At 45.2% G+C, this 15,686-nt stretch overlaps 1 protein-coding gene across 1 annotated transcript in view; it reads left to right on the top strand.

Moving 5' to 3' along the window:
• GPC4 (glypican 4) overlaps positions 1 to 15,459 on the top strand; it is a gene marked incomplete at its 5' end in the record, with an annotated part of 65,203 nt that extends 49,744 nt beyond the window's left edge. Inside the window, 6 exons of the mRNA XM_082062173.1 lie at positions 4,787 to 4,952; positions 10,559 to 10,689; positions 10,890 to 11,036; positions 11,437 to 11,573; positions 13,734 to 13,909; positions 15,236 to 15,459. Of these exons, the coding sequence (XP_081918299.1) occupies positions 4,787 to 4,952; positions 10,559 to 10,689; positions 10,890 to 11,036; positions 11,437 to 11,573; positions 13,734 to 13,909; positions 15,236 to 15,444 (966 nt within the window). The 3' untranslated portion in view covers positions 15,445 to 15,459. The remainder of the gene's footprint in view (positions 1 to 4,786; positions 4,953 to 10,558; positions 10,690 to 10,889; positions 11,037 to 11,436; positions 11,574 to 13,733; positions 13,910 to 15,235) is intronic.
• Between the last annotated feature and the right edge of the window lie 227 nt (positions 15,460 to 15,686).

The following is a 15,686-nucleotide window of genomic DNA, read 5'->3' as shown; positions in this document are numbered from 1 at the left end:
AAATTGAGCATAAATGTACTCTTGAACATTTCCTTACACAGAGGTGACTGTCCCCAGCAGGATAAAGCTGCAGCACACATCACCATGGGTAGCAAATGTCTCCGAGGCACAGAGCCGTGCGGTTCCCAAGTATCGATCCTAAATGTGCACCCTTGTGCAAGACCTCAGAGGCCAAATCTGTGGTCTAACCAGATGCTTGCTGTTATTCATGTGCTAGTACCGGGCCAGAAAAGTTGGTTAAGTGCGTAGTTAATTCCAAAACAGTTTTGTTGGAATATTTGGGGTGGGGAAGCAAACCAAGAGCCACCCGAGTGATCTTCTGCTTCACAGTGAGCGAAACATCTGGACCAGAATGTGTCAAGATGATGCTCTTGCACAACAGTGAGTGAAGGAATCAATGATGCAAGTAAGGTTGTGTTAGTCCCAAAAATCAATTATACTTCACTCGTCTAAATTGGCTGCTTACCTGGAGTATCCCAGTGTCCTTCAGTCAGCTTTGAAGTTAGATTTTGAAGTAATTATCTTTCCGTATCACTGGGAAGTTACTCCTTTGTTCTTCTTTATGCCCTAATTCAGTGTTTTTCTTTAAAACACAAACAAACAAAAAGAACCCAAAACCAAACAAAATCCAAACAAACCAACCCCACAAGAACACCGTATAAATCAGAAGTAATTTCACTGCATTTATTTTCAAATTGCTGTTTTTTTTCATGTTTTTTGGCGGCTGTGCTGCTGGCATGGCAACACTGTTGTTGTGTAAGCTTGGAAAATAAGCAAGCCTGAGTTATCAGTGTTATTATAAATAGTTATTAAAGCTGACAGGATTGTAAATGTTGTTATTAACATTCTTAATGTAAACTTGAGGGTAGAGTGAGAGAATAAAATGTGGCCATGGGTGTCTGGCAGCTGGTGGGAGCTCCCCACAGGACCATCCGTGGTTGGAGCTCTGTCATCCTTCCTCAGATATTCCTTGCCTTGGGAAGGAGGGGAGAAAGAAACCAGTTGCTTCTCTCAACTTTGTCTGCTTGCATGGATTAGTTTTTCGTGAGTTTTGGTGGCTTTGTGGTAGGCTGTTGACATTTTACTTGGTAGCTGTGTGCTTTAACGGTGAAGTTTCTACCAGATTATGTGCATCCAGATGCAATTGCCAACGAGTTGGAAAAGTCTAAGGACATAGGGCAAACAGCTTCCTTTATGCAAGACTCCAAAATGGGTTGGATATAACAAGGTACCAACAACAACAGCAACAAGATTTTATTTTATGGAGAGCATGTCATTTTTACAAGAGTGTGATTGTACCTTCAGCAATTAATCTAAGTTGCGGGGTATCTTAACAAATTTGGTATGAAACATTTGGGTTAAGCCCAGAATTGTTTGCTCTTCACTTAATTTTTGTGGATTGTGTGCAAATATGTATTTGTAAAGAGCAAGTTTGATACGAATGTGAAGACTGGTGCCAAAACACATCTGTTAGCAGCTTTTAATCTTCACGTTTGACAAAGCATATAGACATGGACAAATTGTAATTTACATGATGAAACCGCAGGGTGATGGATTGCTGCAGCGGTGTGGAACGCCATGGAAAGGAAATAAATTTCATAAGATAAAAGGAAGGGGTTGGAGTGCATTTACTTCTATTATAAAGCTTTTACAGGGTTTGTGCACTACATCGTTACTACTACCTGGGCTCAGATCTACTAAAGTAAATCCTCTTCAGCAAATAAAGCTTTCTTTGCAACTCTTCTTTATTAGAAAGGAGATTATTTGGTTTTGAGGGTCATTCTAGAGTAGGGTTTGAATGAACCTGAGTTGCTTTCCAAGATAAACACAACCCCAGAACAAAGCATATCTGGGTTTACTGTTACATACAATGGTGTTTTAAGAGCTTGCACCTGGTGTGGCAGAGCCAACATGAAAAGCTTGTGAAGAATTGCCCATGCAACATATGGCACAGCCCAGTGACAGATCCAGAATTGGTCTGGACTGGGTACAGACCCCTTGCCAAGGGCCAAGATTCTTTTTGCTGTGATACGCAGCAGTTGAGCACTTATCCCTGCTGTAACGAGGTGTAATTGCTCATAATCTACCTTGAAGCTCTCTCGTAGAGCTGATCTCTGCTTGTGCTTTTGTGTTGCTTTCTAACACCAAAAAATGCCAGATCTGGACTGATAATTTCCCCTTCATTGTCTTCTTCACCTGCACTGCAAACCAGCAGCTTCCCTGTGAGTTATGTACATCACCAGTCAGGGCTCAGTTTGACTGTCATTGCAGGCTGGGTTTGTCTTTTCATCACTCCATTTGCTCAGCTCTGTGTGGGGCTTATTGTTGCAAGCCTACATAGGGGAGGAAGCAAAACTCCATTTGCTTTTAAAGTCATCCTGGGTCTCTGTTCAAAGGACCTAATCTGAGTGACGGTCCCTTGTCATCTGCCGTGGAATGTGGGAAAGCGGCTTCAGTTTCCCCTGCATCTGTTAGGATTCACGAAGTTCAACCCCTATGAAATATCAAAGCGGGGTGGATGCTGCAGAATTGCAGGTGCTGGTAGGATGAGCCAGGAACCAACGATGGGAAGGTGCCTCCTGGGTCACTGCCGCGTGGGTGATTTTTGCAACACGCTGCCTTCCATAAAGCTGCAGCTTTCCACGATAGGAGTGGAGAAGTCTCCTGCTCCTCATCTTCCTTTGAACTGCTCTAGCACGTGTCTGGTGCTGTCAGCCTTTTCCTAATTTTCTTCCCAAGGAGGATGCAGGGCAATTCTTTGAGGACCAGCAGTGGCAGGGCAGCCAGGATCTGTTGATAAGCCTCAGGACTAAGTGTGGGGGTCCTGACACTTACCACCAAGTGACACAGAAAGAGTTTTTTATCAGAGAAATTACTAAACTGGGGCATCCTTCAGAGCTCTGTCTCTGGGTCTGAGATGTTGTTTAGTTCCCTCTTCCCCCCACTGCAACTTTTTGTTATGCAAGGACTGCACCATCTGGATGGCAGATGATACCTTTACATTTGTCTGTTTTCAGTTTTCCTACTAGAAATCATGTGATTTAGCTGGTTTCTGTTGCTTGAGCTCTTCCCAGTGTTTGAACTAGCTCTTCTTTAAAGCTATGATTGCCCAATAGGGAGCTTTCTGCTGGGGCTCCTGCTATGCCTTCCAAATACATATATATATATATATATATACACACACACATATGTATATGTGTTCAGAAGCATCTGAATCTTATTCCCCCACCACTGCAAACAGCTTTCTGCATTGAGTCTCCTTTTGCTCAACCAGTCTCCTCATGGAAAAAAAAGAGATGTCAAGTTGACAGAAGAGAGAGGGTTTTTTGTTTTCTGATTTTTGTTAAAATCCGTTATCTCACGGTTTCATGTGCTGCCACCTGGTTTTTGCACCAGAAGATCATGTTTTGTTTCTCCGTAGCCCTCATGCTGGGGTGGGCTTTGCAACAGTGAGGTCCTCAGTGCACGTGTGATACCAGGTTGTCTTTGCATACGTTAATCTCCATTCAGTCCTGTCACCCTCTGCCATTAAGTCACTTTCCAGACGTCCAGCAGATAAGTTGTGGTGGCCATCCACATCTCCAGCCATTTGTACTGAATGACTTCTCTCTTCCTTGAGGCTGCATGTCTGTCTCCTTCTTGAGCACAGTCTTGGGTTATACCCTGTTTAGAGCACTCTCCATAAACGCTTTACAAAAAGTCTCTAGCACATTGCTTAAAACACCAGAGACAGCTTCTATTTTGTCAGTATATCTCTGATCGCATCTTAATTTACTGTTTTCATATGTGGCTAATTAACACTTAAACTTGCTCTTGAGGGAGCTTCAGTGCTTTAGATGGACCCACCACGTGGTCGGCACTAGTACATGGTGCTGGAGCTAATGCTCCTCAGACTGACTGGGTGGAAATGGTTTCAATGAATGTTTTGAAGCTGGGCCAGAGAGTGAATCAAACATGAATGACCATGAGTCACTTTGGAAAACAGCCCCGTTGAGAGCTCAGGGGGTGACGTGCCTGCTACAGACAGCTCCGCTTGCACGCCCACCCGGCTTCAGGGGTCCTCCCAGCCTGTCCTTGCTGTGGGGCTGTAGCTGTCACCTCCTTGGGTTGTGGGGGACAGCGTTATTTAGCATGATGGGTGTTGAGTGTAAATGAACCTGGGCGTCTGTCATGTCAATGCTGTGGTGCAGGAGTTGAATGTAAGATAAAGGAGTCAGTCTCTGCTGGAGAGCCCTGCTGGGCGATTGTCCGTGAGGAGCTGAGGAAGAGGAGGAGGCCACGCTCCTGGCGGGTTTGGTGTGGGGATAGCAGCAGGCATCCCATCTCAGCTGCTTTTTCCTGAGAAATCCCAGCATCTTCTTCAGCATGCGTTTGCAGCGGGGCTTGGAAAATGCAGCTTTGCATTAGGTGTTTTGGCTTGATGGCTTTGTAGTGCCTTCCCTAATCCCAAATGCTTCATGTCCCCATGTGGTGCTTGTCCTTGCAGCCCAGGGAGCGGTCCCACAGTACCAGGCAGCTTTCTCTGGGTATATCGCAGTGCATGTCATGTTTTGCAGAGGAGGGGGCTGCCTGTGACCCCTGGAGTGACAGGTCCACCCAAGGAGATGAGCCGAACCCCTTCATCTGCTCCCCAGATACGGGGGAGCTCTGACTGGGCAGTGGTGGCCAACCCCCCCGCATCTCCTCTGCACAGCTCTGTTCCCACCCACTCCGGGGTAATCGCATGGGTTTTTGGTGTAGTGGCCAAAGGCTAATTTTCTTCTTTCCACCTTATCTTCTTTTAAAGGTGAACCCCACGCCGCAGGGTACGCGAGCTCTGCTGAAAATGATGTACTGCCCGCACTGCCGAGGTCTGGTGTCGGTGAAGCCCTGTTACAACTACTGCTTTAATGTCATGAGAGGCTGCTTGGCCAATCAAGGGGACTTGGACGCCGAGTGGAATATCTTTATGGGTAAGGCAACGTGAGTTAAAACTGCACATGAGTATGTATTGATACTGTGTCCCTCACCTGAATGGTTTTTGGGGGTGGCTGTGCTGAGCCATAGCAGGTTTTTTAGGTGCCTCTGAACAGGTATCTTTTACTTCCACATCTCTGTACACAGCACACCTTTTGCAGTTCACATTAATTTCTAAATAAGTGAGACTTATGTTGTGCCAGTGACCTCTGTTGCAGCAAGCTTTAGGAAGATGGAGCTGCCATGTGCTTGTAGGTTTGGAGTGTCTCTACTTGCTGGAGCAAGTGTGTTTGCAAGCTGCTTTTTTCCTTAAAACTCGTTATATGTTGTCACCATACAGCTGTCCATCCCAAAGCCAGTTTTCTTGCTCAGCAGTCTGGGAGTCTCCTTGCCAGCTGTAGTGAGCTTTAGGAAAAGCTGTAGGCCTGTATTTTACATTAAAAAAAATTGAATGGGACATGTGCCTGAATCTGTTTTTAAACAGCTCATTTGGTGCCCAGCCACCATCCTTTTGAAATGTCGATAGGCCTTACGTGATGCTGCGTGAGTGTTTTTGCCATCCTCTTCCTCCCTCTTCCATGCTTATAAACAGTATTACTCGATATATAAAATTTGGACTGAAATGTTAAATTCTACCTTGGGTTATGGCTCAGCAGAATTGGCGATGCATCATGTTTGGGGAGCACAGGCAGTAGATAATGTTAAATGTTTTCATTTGTGCTCCTTTTCCAGGAGGCTTGATTTATCTGTGGGCGAGCATCCTTTGGGAGCAGTCGCTTCGCTCCAGTTAATGTGTGATGAAGTGCACACATAAAGTATCTGCTGCTATTGACAAGGCTGTGCTGCTTTTCCCATCCCATCCAAAAAAAAAGAAAAAAGCTGTAAGAAAGACAATATTTCCCTTTCATTAAACTGTGAGATTAAAAAAGGGAAACTGCTGATAATTGGCGTTTCAGGCTGGATTTAAATCTTTGAATTTGTTTTCCCGTGTTTTGTGCACTGGCTTTTCACTTGGCTGCCCGTGCCAACTGGATGTGTGCAGGGTATTATTTTCAGAAGGCTTTTTTTTGCCTGTGTATTCCATATAGGGAGTTAAATGTGACACTAAATCGGGTTTCCAAGTCATTCTCTGGGAGGCTGACACTCCCCCTCCCCATTCCCCAGCCGTCTTTCTCATGAGAATATTAAGTATTTCAGCTACAATTGTTGCTGAAATAGCTCAAAGCCAGGAGACTTGCAAACATCTAGTCCAAGTAGAAAAGAGGAATCCCATGAAAGGGAAGGGCATAATGCCAGAAAACAGACAAAAGCACAAGCAGCTAATTGCTGTAGGTGGTATGCGGCAAAAAACGAAGCTCGGGGGAAGCCAGCAAGCCCTGTCACACAAGACTGATCAGGGGCTGCATACAATAATTAAGATTATTAAAGAGGACAAAATAAATAAATGCGATTCCAGGTTGGAAGCAAAGCTTGCTTCTTGCAGTGCTTCCTCCCCAAGGGGCTCTTTGCCCACTCATTACTTAAGTATGGTATTAAGCTTCGTTATGTTTATTGGCAGTATTTGCTTGGTTCTTGCACTCTGGGTTGATTCTTGCAGTGAAGTACGGATACTGAAAACTTAAGCTATGCTTTCTTTAGGCAGTTTAATAACTGAACAGGTGCTGGTTATGTTCCAGATTTTGAGTTCTATCCCAATTTGCCAATTAAGACAAATTAAATTAAATAGATCTGGTGCTTGGGACAGAGCATATGTCACAAATATCCTCTCTGTATGTGTGTTTAAAGCTTTAAATAAATAAAGATTAAAAATCCCACAACAACAAAAAAACCCACCTGCGTGGGCTCGATGCTATTTTGCATTGTGGGTTTAAGTACTAAGTTATGGCAATGATTTATTATGCGTCAAAGCCAGGTTCTTAACCTAGCGAAATAATTTAAAGATAGTTAAATGGGACAACTTGCAGCAAATGCTGCAAGTATATCTGAATTTGAGTGCATGCGTGTATAAAATCTGCATGTGCGTGTGTTAGTGGGTCTATGTGTAAGTCACTCACGTAAAACTTTTCCAAACTGGGATGTAAAGTTTGTAGCTGACAAAAGACGACTTTATACTTCCTTACTTGTGAAAAGTACTGTTTAAAGTTGTGGCATATGAAACAATGACTGAATCGTACTCTTTTTTCCCATTTAACAATCTTTAAATTATTTCGCCCTCTATTCCTGACACAATTGTGCACCAATTAGGCTGGGGTATACTTTGTTTCAAGCGAGCTACAGGGAGGATTGGAGCTTTCCTGAATGAAGTGTTCATTTCCATGATTTGATATTTTTTTTTCCACAAATGTTTGCTCAAAAATAGAGAATTCAGGCTCCATATGCATATCTGGAGTACTACTTTGTGTGCAAAGAGTTTTTTTTCCTCCTTAAAAAACATTAAAAAGATTGTTGTTAATGAATGGTCAAGGTTTTTCCCCCTGCTTCCCTCCCCTTTTAAATCAGATCTTGGGGTTAAGACTGAAAACTGCCTTTTGTTCTTCAAGTCAGACAGTGAGGCTGAAGATGTGGGTTTCTGATTATTGGTGGCACAATGCGAAAGAATTGCCTTCCTTCATGAGAGCGAGGTGCTTTGTCGCCAAGGATTGTCTCAATGCCAGTAGCAAGGACAAATGTATGCAGGAGGAAAGGGGTCTTTAAGGGATGGTGCTATATGGTGTGGGTTGGTTCCCCTCCACCCCCCCGCCCAAATCCACTTCTATCTCCCCATCACAGGGAGGAGAGACAGTCTTTGTCATGCTGTGTGTTTGTAATAAATGGTCAGGGTACATTTTTCACTCTGCCAGACTTTTTATTTTCATTTTCTGGAGCAGGTCTGAACCTCCTCCCTATGGCTTATAAATATCAATTATCTTGTATCAGCGCTGGGGCAAAATAATTGATATTTATAGTCAACTCCTCTCCCCCAATAACGGAAAGTCTTTCTGGGAGATGAGTTGTCCCAAAGCTGCATTTTAGGTGTGGGTGCAGCGTGCCTCCCCTCCGTAGGCAGCGTTATCCTGAGCCCAGCCAACCCTGCTAATGTCAAATGAGGCTGCTGGGGACATCAGCCAGATCCTGGTGGGAGGTAAAAGTTTGCAGGATGCCCCCAAAATCAGAACTATGAGTGAGGTAAAGCCCCTCAACACTGCCTTTTTTTTTTTTTCCTTTTTTGCCTTTTTAATGAAAACTTATTTCATTTAGCGCTCCTGGCCAGGATCTATCCCAGCTCCAGAACTCCTCCAGTTGAATATATTCTCCAAGGGCAATTATTACTTTCCTTATCTTTTCTCGCCAGCTTTAGCAGCTCTGCTGGAGGCCGAATGCATTTTCTCTATGGGCAGTCAAAGCGGAGGCTGCATTCCTGGGCTGTGATACATGGAACGCCATGGCACCCCCGCTAACAAAGGGCCCAATTCGCTCTACATTCCCATGGTCTTGTGGATGGCCTGCTCGGCTCAAAGTTTACAAAGACGCCAAACAGCCAGAAGAATTGGGGTTTATGTTTCCTTTCAGTCTTTCACAAACACTTTATTGATCTGCGGCCTTTCCTGGCCACTCCGGAGAATTAAGTAGTTACAAAATTGAATTATTTTTCTTTTTTATATATTTTAAAAAATAATTTAAAAATGCATTTTGTGTGTTTTATTATCTGCCTATTTGTAATTTTTTTATTTGAAACAAGCAGCTTCCTGCAAACTGCGGCGGGATGTTCTTTATGCGCGTGTAAAACCCCAAAAGCTTTGACAATGATGAACACATTTAAGTTGTGCTCCACTTGTTTACAAAAGTCTCCATTTGGTAGCACATCAAAAGCATTTTTCTCCCCTCCGGCACAATGGTATATTCATGCTAGCAGTCATTACTCAGAGATTTGAAGCATCACTTTATTGGAGCCCACCACAATACAGTCTAAGACTCTTTGTTTCATTTGTTATTACCTTTTTTTTTTTTTTTAATGCTTTTAGTTCAGACCTGTTTGTAATCCCTGACGGCTGAATTCCAGCCATGCCCTGCAGCAGCTCATGCCTGCAGGGCAAGGGGCTTTCCTGGGGGCTCCAAATCCCCCATGGGTTCACCCCTCAAACGCCAACACCTTGGCGGAGCTGCCCGAGTCCTGGCTGACGTAAATCACTGGAATATTGAGTTGTCTTTAAAAAGTGGATTTACAGGCTAGGAAGGCATCGGAAGTTCATGCGGGGGGTTTGGATATTACTAGTAGTCATAGTGGTCGTTGTTATTATTGTTATTTATTAATACACAGTAGCTTGATTGTATATTTGTCATCAGTTTGTGGTTTTTTAGTGTGGTTTGACTTGGGCACTAAGGCAGCGCTATCACTGAATTATTCAATATGTGGAGTATCTTTATAGGGCATTCACAGGTAGCTGGAGCCCGCAGAAGTTTTCTGCTTGTTGAAGGTACCTTCTGTGCTTAGGAGGGGGATGAATGTCATGAGAAACACTTTTCAAGAGAAATTAATAGACCAGCTGTGAAATGCCCATTTCTGATTAATGGGAGGGAACAGGCGTATCCTGGGGAGCCGGAGCAGCTCCTTGGGATGAGGGTTTCCTTGGCTGTCATGCCTCTCGCGTCATGCAAACTAGGAAAAATTGAAGAATTAAATGCAACAGGAAAGTTATGAGTTTGTGGCAGAGCATCAATAAGTGATGCAGGAGAGGAAAACAGCAAGTGGGGTGCTTTGTGATTGAGGAACTGCAGTGAAAACGAATGTTAAATAAAGGTTGTGATGGGCCAGAAGAGTGTTTAGCACCAGGTGTGAACCTGGAGGCACCTTCCAGGAGAGGACCAGAGAGGGGCCTTAAATGCAAGGCAGATGAAAGCCTTAATGCCAGTAATAATTTCCCAGAGGAAGCAGTGGATGTTCAGTAGCTGCTGAGTTTAATGGTGTATTTGATGAGGACGTGCATGTCAGCACAGGAGGAATGATCTGGTGTTGGCTGAGGGACGTTTCCATCTCCTCTTGCCTAGAGATGTGCCAAATCTGTCATTAGTGCAGAGCGTTTGCCCTTGTCCTGTGTTGTCCTTGTGTAGATTGTCCCTGTGATGCCAGAAGGGTGCCATCTCTGGGCTTCCCCAGGCACAGCAAAGCCTGTAGCTTTCCAAAGTAAGGGAGAGATGCTACCAGTTACCATCTTGGGCCCTTTTGCATTTGTGTCTTGGATTCATGGCCAGCATGAGGGAGCCAGTAGCTTTGAAAGCAGTCTTGAAAAACAAGTGACACAAGGCAACCTTTAATAAACCAGCATGGAGAATGAGGGTGTTAGTAATGCTGGTTCTAATGGGAGGAACTGATTACAGGCTGCCTGTTGACAGGCTGCGGTGGCTCTCCCTCCTTTAACAAGGCTTTTGATGTATATGAGCCTGTGGCTTGGTGCTGGCAGCCTGTAAGTGCCTGGTGAGGTTGTAGACTCTGGGAACAGAGCAAAATATTTCCTGGAGATGTGCGCTGGTCAGAAGCAACGTTGTCGTAGTTAATATCTGTGTGCTCAATCTGTTATTCTTGAAGCTCCTCCATTCAACACCTTAATTTCTCTGTTTGTATTAGATTCGATGCTGCTGGTAGCAGAGAGGCTGGAGGGTCCCTTCAACATCGAGTCAGTCATGGACCCCATTGATGTGAAGATTTCAGATGCGATCATGAACATGCAGGAGAACAGCGTGCAGGTGTCTCAGAAGGTAAATGGGCCAACAGGACATTTGGGCTTTATTTATCCAATGTGTTTTATTTCCGTATTCTTGTCAATATGTTTTTTTCTTTAATGCCCTCTCAAGTTTATATAAAGACGATGTGTTATTTTGGGCGGGGGCTGGAGCCTGGAGAAGGGAGGCTCTTGTGACCTCCTATTTCATAAAACTCTTTCCCTTCTCTCACGTAGGTTTTCCAGGGATGTGGCCAGCCAAAAACACTTGCCCAGGGCCGGACTGCTCGTTCTGTCTCCGAAAGCGGTTTCAGCGCTCGTTTCAGACCCTACAACCCGGAGGAGCGGCCGACGACAGCCGCCGGCACGAGCCTGGACCGACTGGTGAGTGCCTGGTCCTGCCGGTGCTGCACAGGCGCTTCGCACCCACGTACCGCAGCTTATCGTTTTTCCGTTTGTAATTTATAGGGTTTCTTATTATTCCTTGGCTGTCTTAAACTCTCCGAGGGGTGTAATCTGCTCATGGCTCTAGACGTGAATTACCTCAACGCTTCTATGTCAGCAAAGTGCCTGTTTTATAGGCTTGGCTTATGAGTAATATGGGATTGAGGAGCGCTGTTTAACTTTGTATTAAAAAAGTAAATCAACCATCAAAACACGCAGCCTGAAGATCTGGCCTATACACGTCTGTTGTGATAAAAAATGCCTTTCCAGCTTCACTTCTAAGGAGCATTTGTTATTCTGCATTATGTTCTATGTTTCTTTTTTTCCTTTTATTTAATAGGTAACTGATGTGAAAGAGAAGCTAAAGCAAGCCAAAAAATTTTGGTCATCTCTCCCTGGCAACATTTGCAATGATGAAAAGATGTCTGTAGGCACTGTCAACGAGAACGAGTGCTGGAACGGGAGTGCCAAGAGCAGGTTTGGCAAAGCTGTCGCCCCCGCTTAAGCCTCTCCCTCTCACCCCAGCCTTTCCTGGTGTACTGGTCCCTCTCCCCAAACCCTTTTCTCCTCCAGGAGTGACCCCAGCTCCCCCAAGACAGCACGCTGCCATTACCCTCATTTTTTTTTTTGAGGTGCGAGAGCTTAAATGCAAAGCTAAAGGCTTGTCCAAGCTCTACGTGGTGGTTTGTTTTAAAGGAGAGAACTGAGTCTTTATATCCAAACAACAGCATCTCTCCTTGGACCCAAACTGGTTGCTCATGGGATTGGGAAGGTGACTAAATCCTGTATCACAGCCACAGAGCAGGGGTGCTCGTGTTGTCTGACAGCACAGTTGCTCCAGTGCCCCCAGTTGGTGTTTCTTGTTGAGCAAGGGCAAAGGAGATGGAGCCGGGTGACAGGCCCACTGCTCTGCTGTGGAGGTCAGTGGTATGAGGGGACCAGTGGTTTTCACACATGCTTTCTATGGAAAAATAGTTACAAAACTTTTTGTTGTTGTTGTTTGGATGGGTTTTTTTCCTAAGGAAGAAATTGCCAGCACATGAATAAGCCAAAGGTTTTCTGTCATATGGTTTATGTAACTGCTTAACTTTCTTTTGGAAATAGAAGTTTCTCTTTTTCTGTTTACTTACTGAGGAAATAAGCAAAATCAAGATGTTCCATTAAAAAAAAAAAAAAGAAAGAAAGAAAAACTCATCCAGGATTTTCCAGCAGTTTTTTCCAATAAGTTTTTACCCTGGATATTTTTGAGAGGCGGGACTGAGCCATACTGCAGAAATCTTGCACTATGTGTGCCTGAAACTGTGCTCAGCCAGGGTGGCGGTTTGGGTCTCTGCAATAAGAAAAGGCTGTGCCCTCCCAAGGTGCTGTTTATCAGCAGCTTGTAAAGAGATTTTCATGGCAGTTTTCTCCAGTGTGTGAGGTCCAGTACCAGTAAGGAGGCGAGATGGAGATTTAGCAGCACTGGGCAAGGAGACGGGGAGGCTGGACCTTGCTTACTGCATCCTCTGTGGCTTGTGCAAGATATTTTGCTTTGCTGTTGGAGTTTTTTCTGTGGCTCAACTAAGCTACTGGTTCAGTAATTTTCCGGACTTTTGTCTCTCTGATATCTTTGCAACATATAATATTGAACATAAGCAAACAACAGTAATAGTAATAATAATAATAAGCCTTCCCAAATATAGGACAGGGTTTGGGCATGCCCTTGAGACATACACTTTTATCTCACTCCTTTGTTTCCAAGATCAGTGGATTTCTCTTTTGTGATACTGATGTTGGCCTCATAACTGAGAAAATTAATGTTTTCTTCTGTCAAACGGTGATTTTTCTTGCAAGTCAAGTAATGAGATAGGGAAAAAAAATGTCCTGTCTCTGCTCTGTAAGATGATATTCCAAATACCTTTTTCAGGAGACTTACACTGTTGGGTTTTGTTGCTCAGTCTCTTAAACCATGAGCCTGTCCATGTGTTCAGATGTGCGGCCGTGCAGACCTGAGCACGCACACCGTTGCAGGCTGAGCAGCTTGGCTGTTCTCCGCTTCGATGTGTGAGGTTACGTTATCTCATCTTCAACATCACAGATGTTTCTTCTGCTGGGGTTATTAGGGAAATTGCATCTCATGGCTGCATGGTGAGAAGTACACATTTAATCCCCTAGCTTGATGGTTAAGGTATGTTATGCAAAGCCAGAATGACACTCTTGTCTCCAACAGTTACTATACGTTTCTCTGGAATAACTATGGCCCTAAAGGTTGTCTTCCCAAAAGTGTCACTTAACTGGACATCAGGGCATCTCAGCAACTTGCTTTACTCTGTTGCCTTCAGTGAGCTGATTTATGCTGTTGTAAGCCATTATTATTATAAACCCAAGGTCTTCCTTGTCTTTTCAAATTGGGGGCAAAATTGTCTTTCCCTTGCCTTTCTGGCACAGGGTATATGAAAACAGTGTTCAACATCACATGTTGCCCAGGTTGCAGGGTGGGGAGATGGGGTAAGAAGATGAGGAAAGGCTCTGTGAGGGTTCCCACGTGGGAAGATCGCGTGGGGCTCAGGATATCACCCAGGCTGGAAGCGGGGATGACATCGGCATGAGACCCCACCAAGCTGCAACTGGGTACCAACAGGAATGGTTTCTTTTCAGGTATGACTTCGCAGTGACTGGCAACGGCTTAGCAAGTCAAGTGAATAATCCGGAGGTAGAAGTTGACATTACAAAGCCAGACATGGTGATTCGCCGGCAAATCATGGCTCTGCGGGTGATGACCAACAAGCTGAAGAATGCATACAGCGGGAATGATGTCGACTTCATTGACATAAGTATGTTTGCTGTTGTTTGCCTTTTTATTTTTCCCTTTTTAATCTGATTTCATGCTAGCATGAGGTACCTGGTTAAGCTTCAGCTATGGATACGTGTTAGTAAAGAGGGTGGGAACTGGCATCTCTGACAGGCTGTGCGAGGAGGGTCATTCCCATAGAATCACAGAATAGTTTGGGTTGGAAGGGACCTTCCCAGCTCACCCAGTGCCACCCCTGCCATGAGCAGGGACGTCTTCACCAGATCAAGTTGCTCAGAGCCCCGTCCAGCCTGGCCTGGGATGTCTCCAGAGATGGGGCATCTACCACCTCTCTGGGCAACCTGGGCCAGTCTTTCATCACCTTCATTGTAGAGAATTTCTTCCTGTATCTAGTCTGAATCTCCTCTCTTCTAAGTTAAAACTATTACTTCTTGTCCTATTGTAACAGACCCTACTAAAAAGTCTGTCCCATCTTTTTTATATATATTTAAGTATTTTAAGCACTGAAAGGCCGCAATAAGGTCTGCCCAGAGCTTCTCTTCTCCAGGCTGAACACCCCAACTCTCTCAGCCTGTCCTCCCAGCAGAGCTGTTCCAGCCTTGGACCATTTTTGTGGCTCCTTTGGCCCCTCTCCAACAGGTCCATGTGTGTCCTGTGCTGAGGAACCAGAGCTGGACACAGGACTCCAGGTGGGGTCTCACTGGAGCAGAGCAGAGGGGCAGAATCACCTCCCTCCACCTGCTGCCCGCGCTGCTTTTGCTGCAGCCCAGGATATGTTTGGTTTCCTGGGCTGTGGGCTCATACTGCTGGCTCATGTGGCATCCATCACCCTCCCTGGGCAGCCTGTGTCACCCCTCACACTAAAAAAGTGTTTCCTGATGTTCAGAGGGAACTTCCTGTGACTCAGTTTGTGCCCATTGCTGCTGGTCCTGCCCCTGGGTACCCCTGAAAAGAGCCTGACTCCATCTCCTTTGCACCCTCCTCCCTTCAGGTATTTCTATACATTGGTGAGAACCTCCTGAGCCTTCTCATTTCCAGGCTGAACAGTCCCAGGCTTAGCTCAAGTAATTTTGCCGCCTGAAATGGGTACCTCCAAAACGAGTCAGAAAGCGATCATCAAAACATTTTTCACAGCATAGTTCCAATAGACTATTTATCCCTCAAACCATGTGTTTGGATGCGGCAAACAGCACACCGAAGTCTCATTAAGCAGAGAACCTGCGCTTGCATCTCATAAATGTGGGAACATCCGTGTGCTTGCTCTTTCCCCCCTGCCCGCTGCCTTCTGCGAGCGCAGCCGGGCGCTGCAGCCGGCGCAGGGCGAGCCGTGTCTGTCTGTGTCCCGCAGGTGAGGAGAGCAGCGGGGAGGAGAGCGGCAGCGGCTGCGAGCTCCAGCAGTGCTCCCCGGAGTTCGAGTTCAACGCCACCGAAGTCACCGGGAACTCCAACAAGAGCGATAAGAACGTGAACACTTCTGCCGCTACCAGGAGCGGTTTATCACAAGCAGCCTTGCTCCTTAGCATTTTGTTCTTGGCCGTGCAAAGACAATGGAGATAATTGTGCAGCATGGGGGCGGGGAGGGAGGGAAAAGACTTTTATTACTGAAGTTAGAAGGCACCTGCTTTCACTTTTATACCATCTAGGGACTTTGCTTTTTAAGTTAATGGACAACAGTGTACAGTTTTTACTATGTTGCCGCTGGTTTTAAGATGAATTTTCATTTTTCCCTTGCTATTCTGGGAATAACAGGAATGGGAACTACCAGTCTGTCCCATTCACCGAGAGTCCATGTGAGAGGT

The sequence above is a fragment of the Streptopelia decaocto genome (genome assembly GCF_964273445.1).
Source record: "Streptopelia decaocto genome assembly, chromosome: 10".
NCBI lineage: Eukaryota > Metazoa > Chordata > Aves > Columbiformes > Columbidae > Streptopelia > Streptopelia decaocto.
The sequence above is the reverse complement of the archived record's forward strand: the minus strand, read 5'-3'. Positions and strand labels throughout refer to the sequence as shown.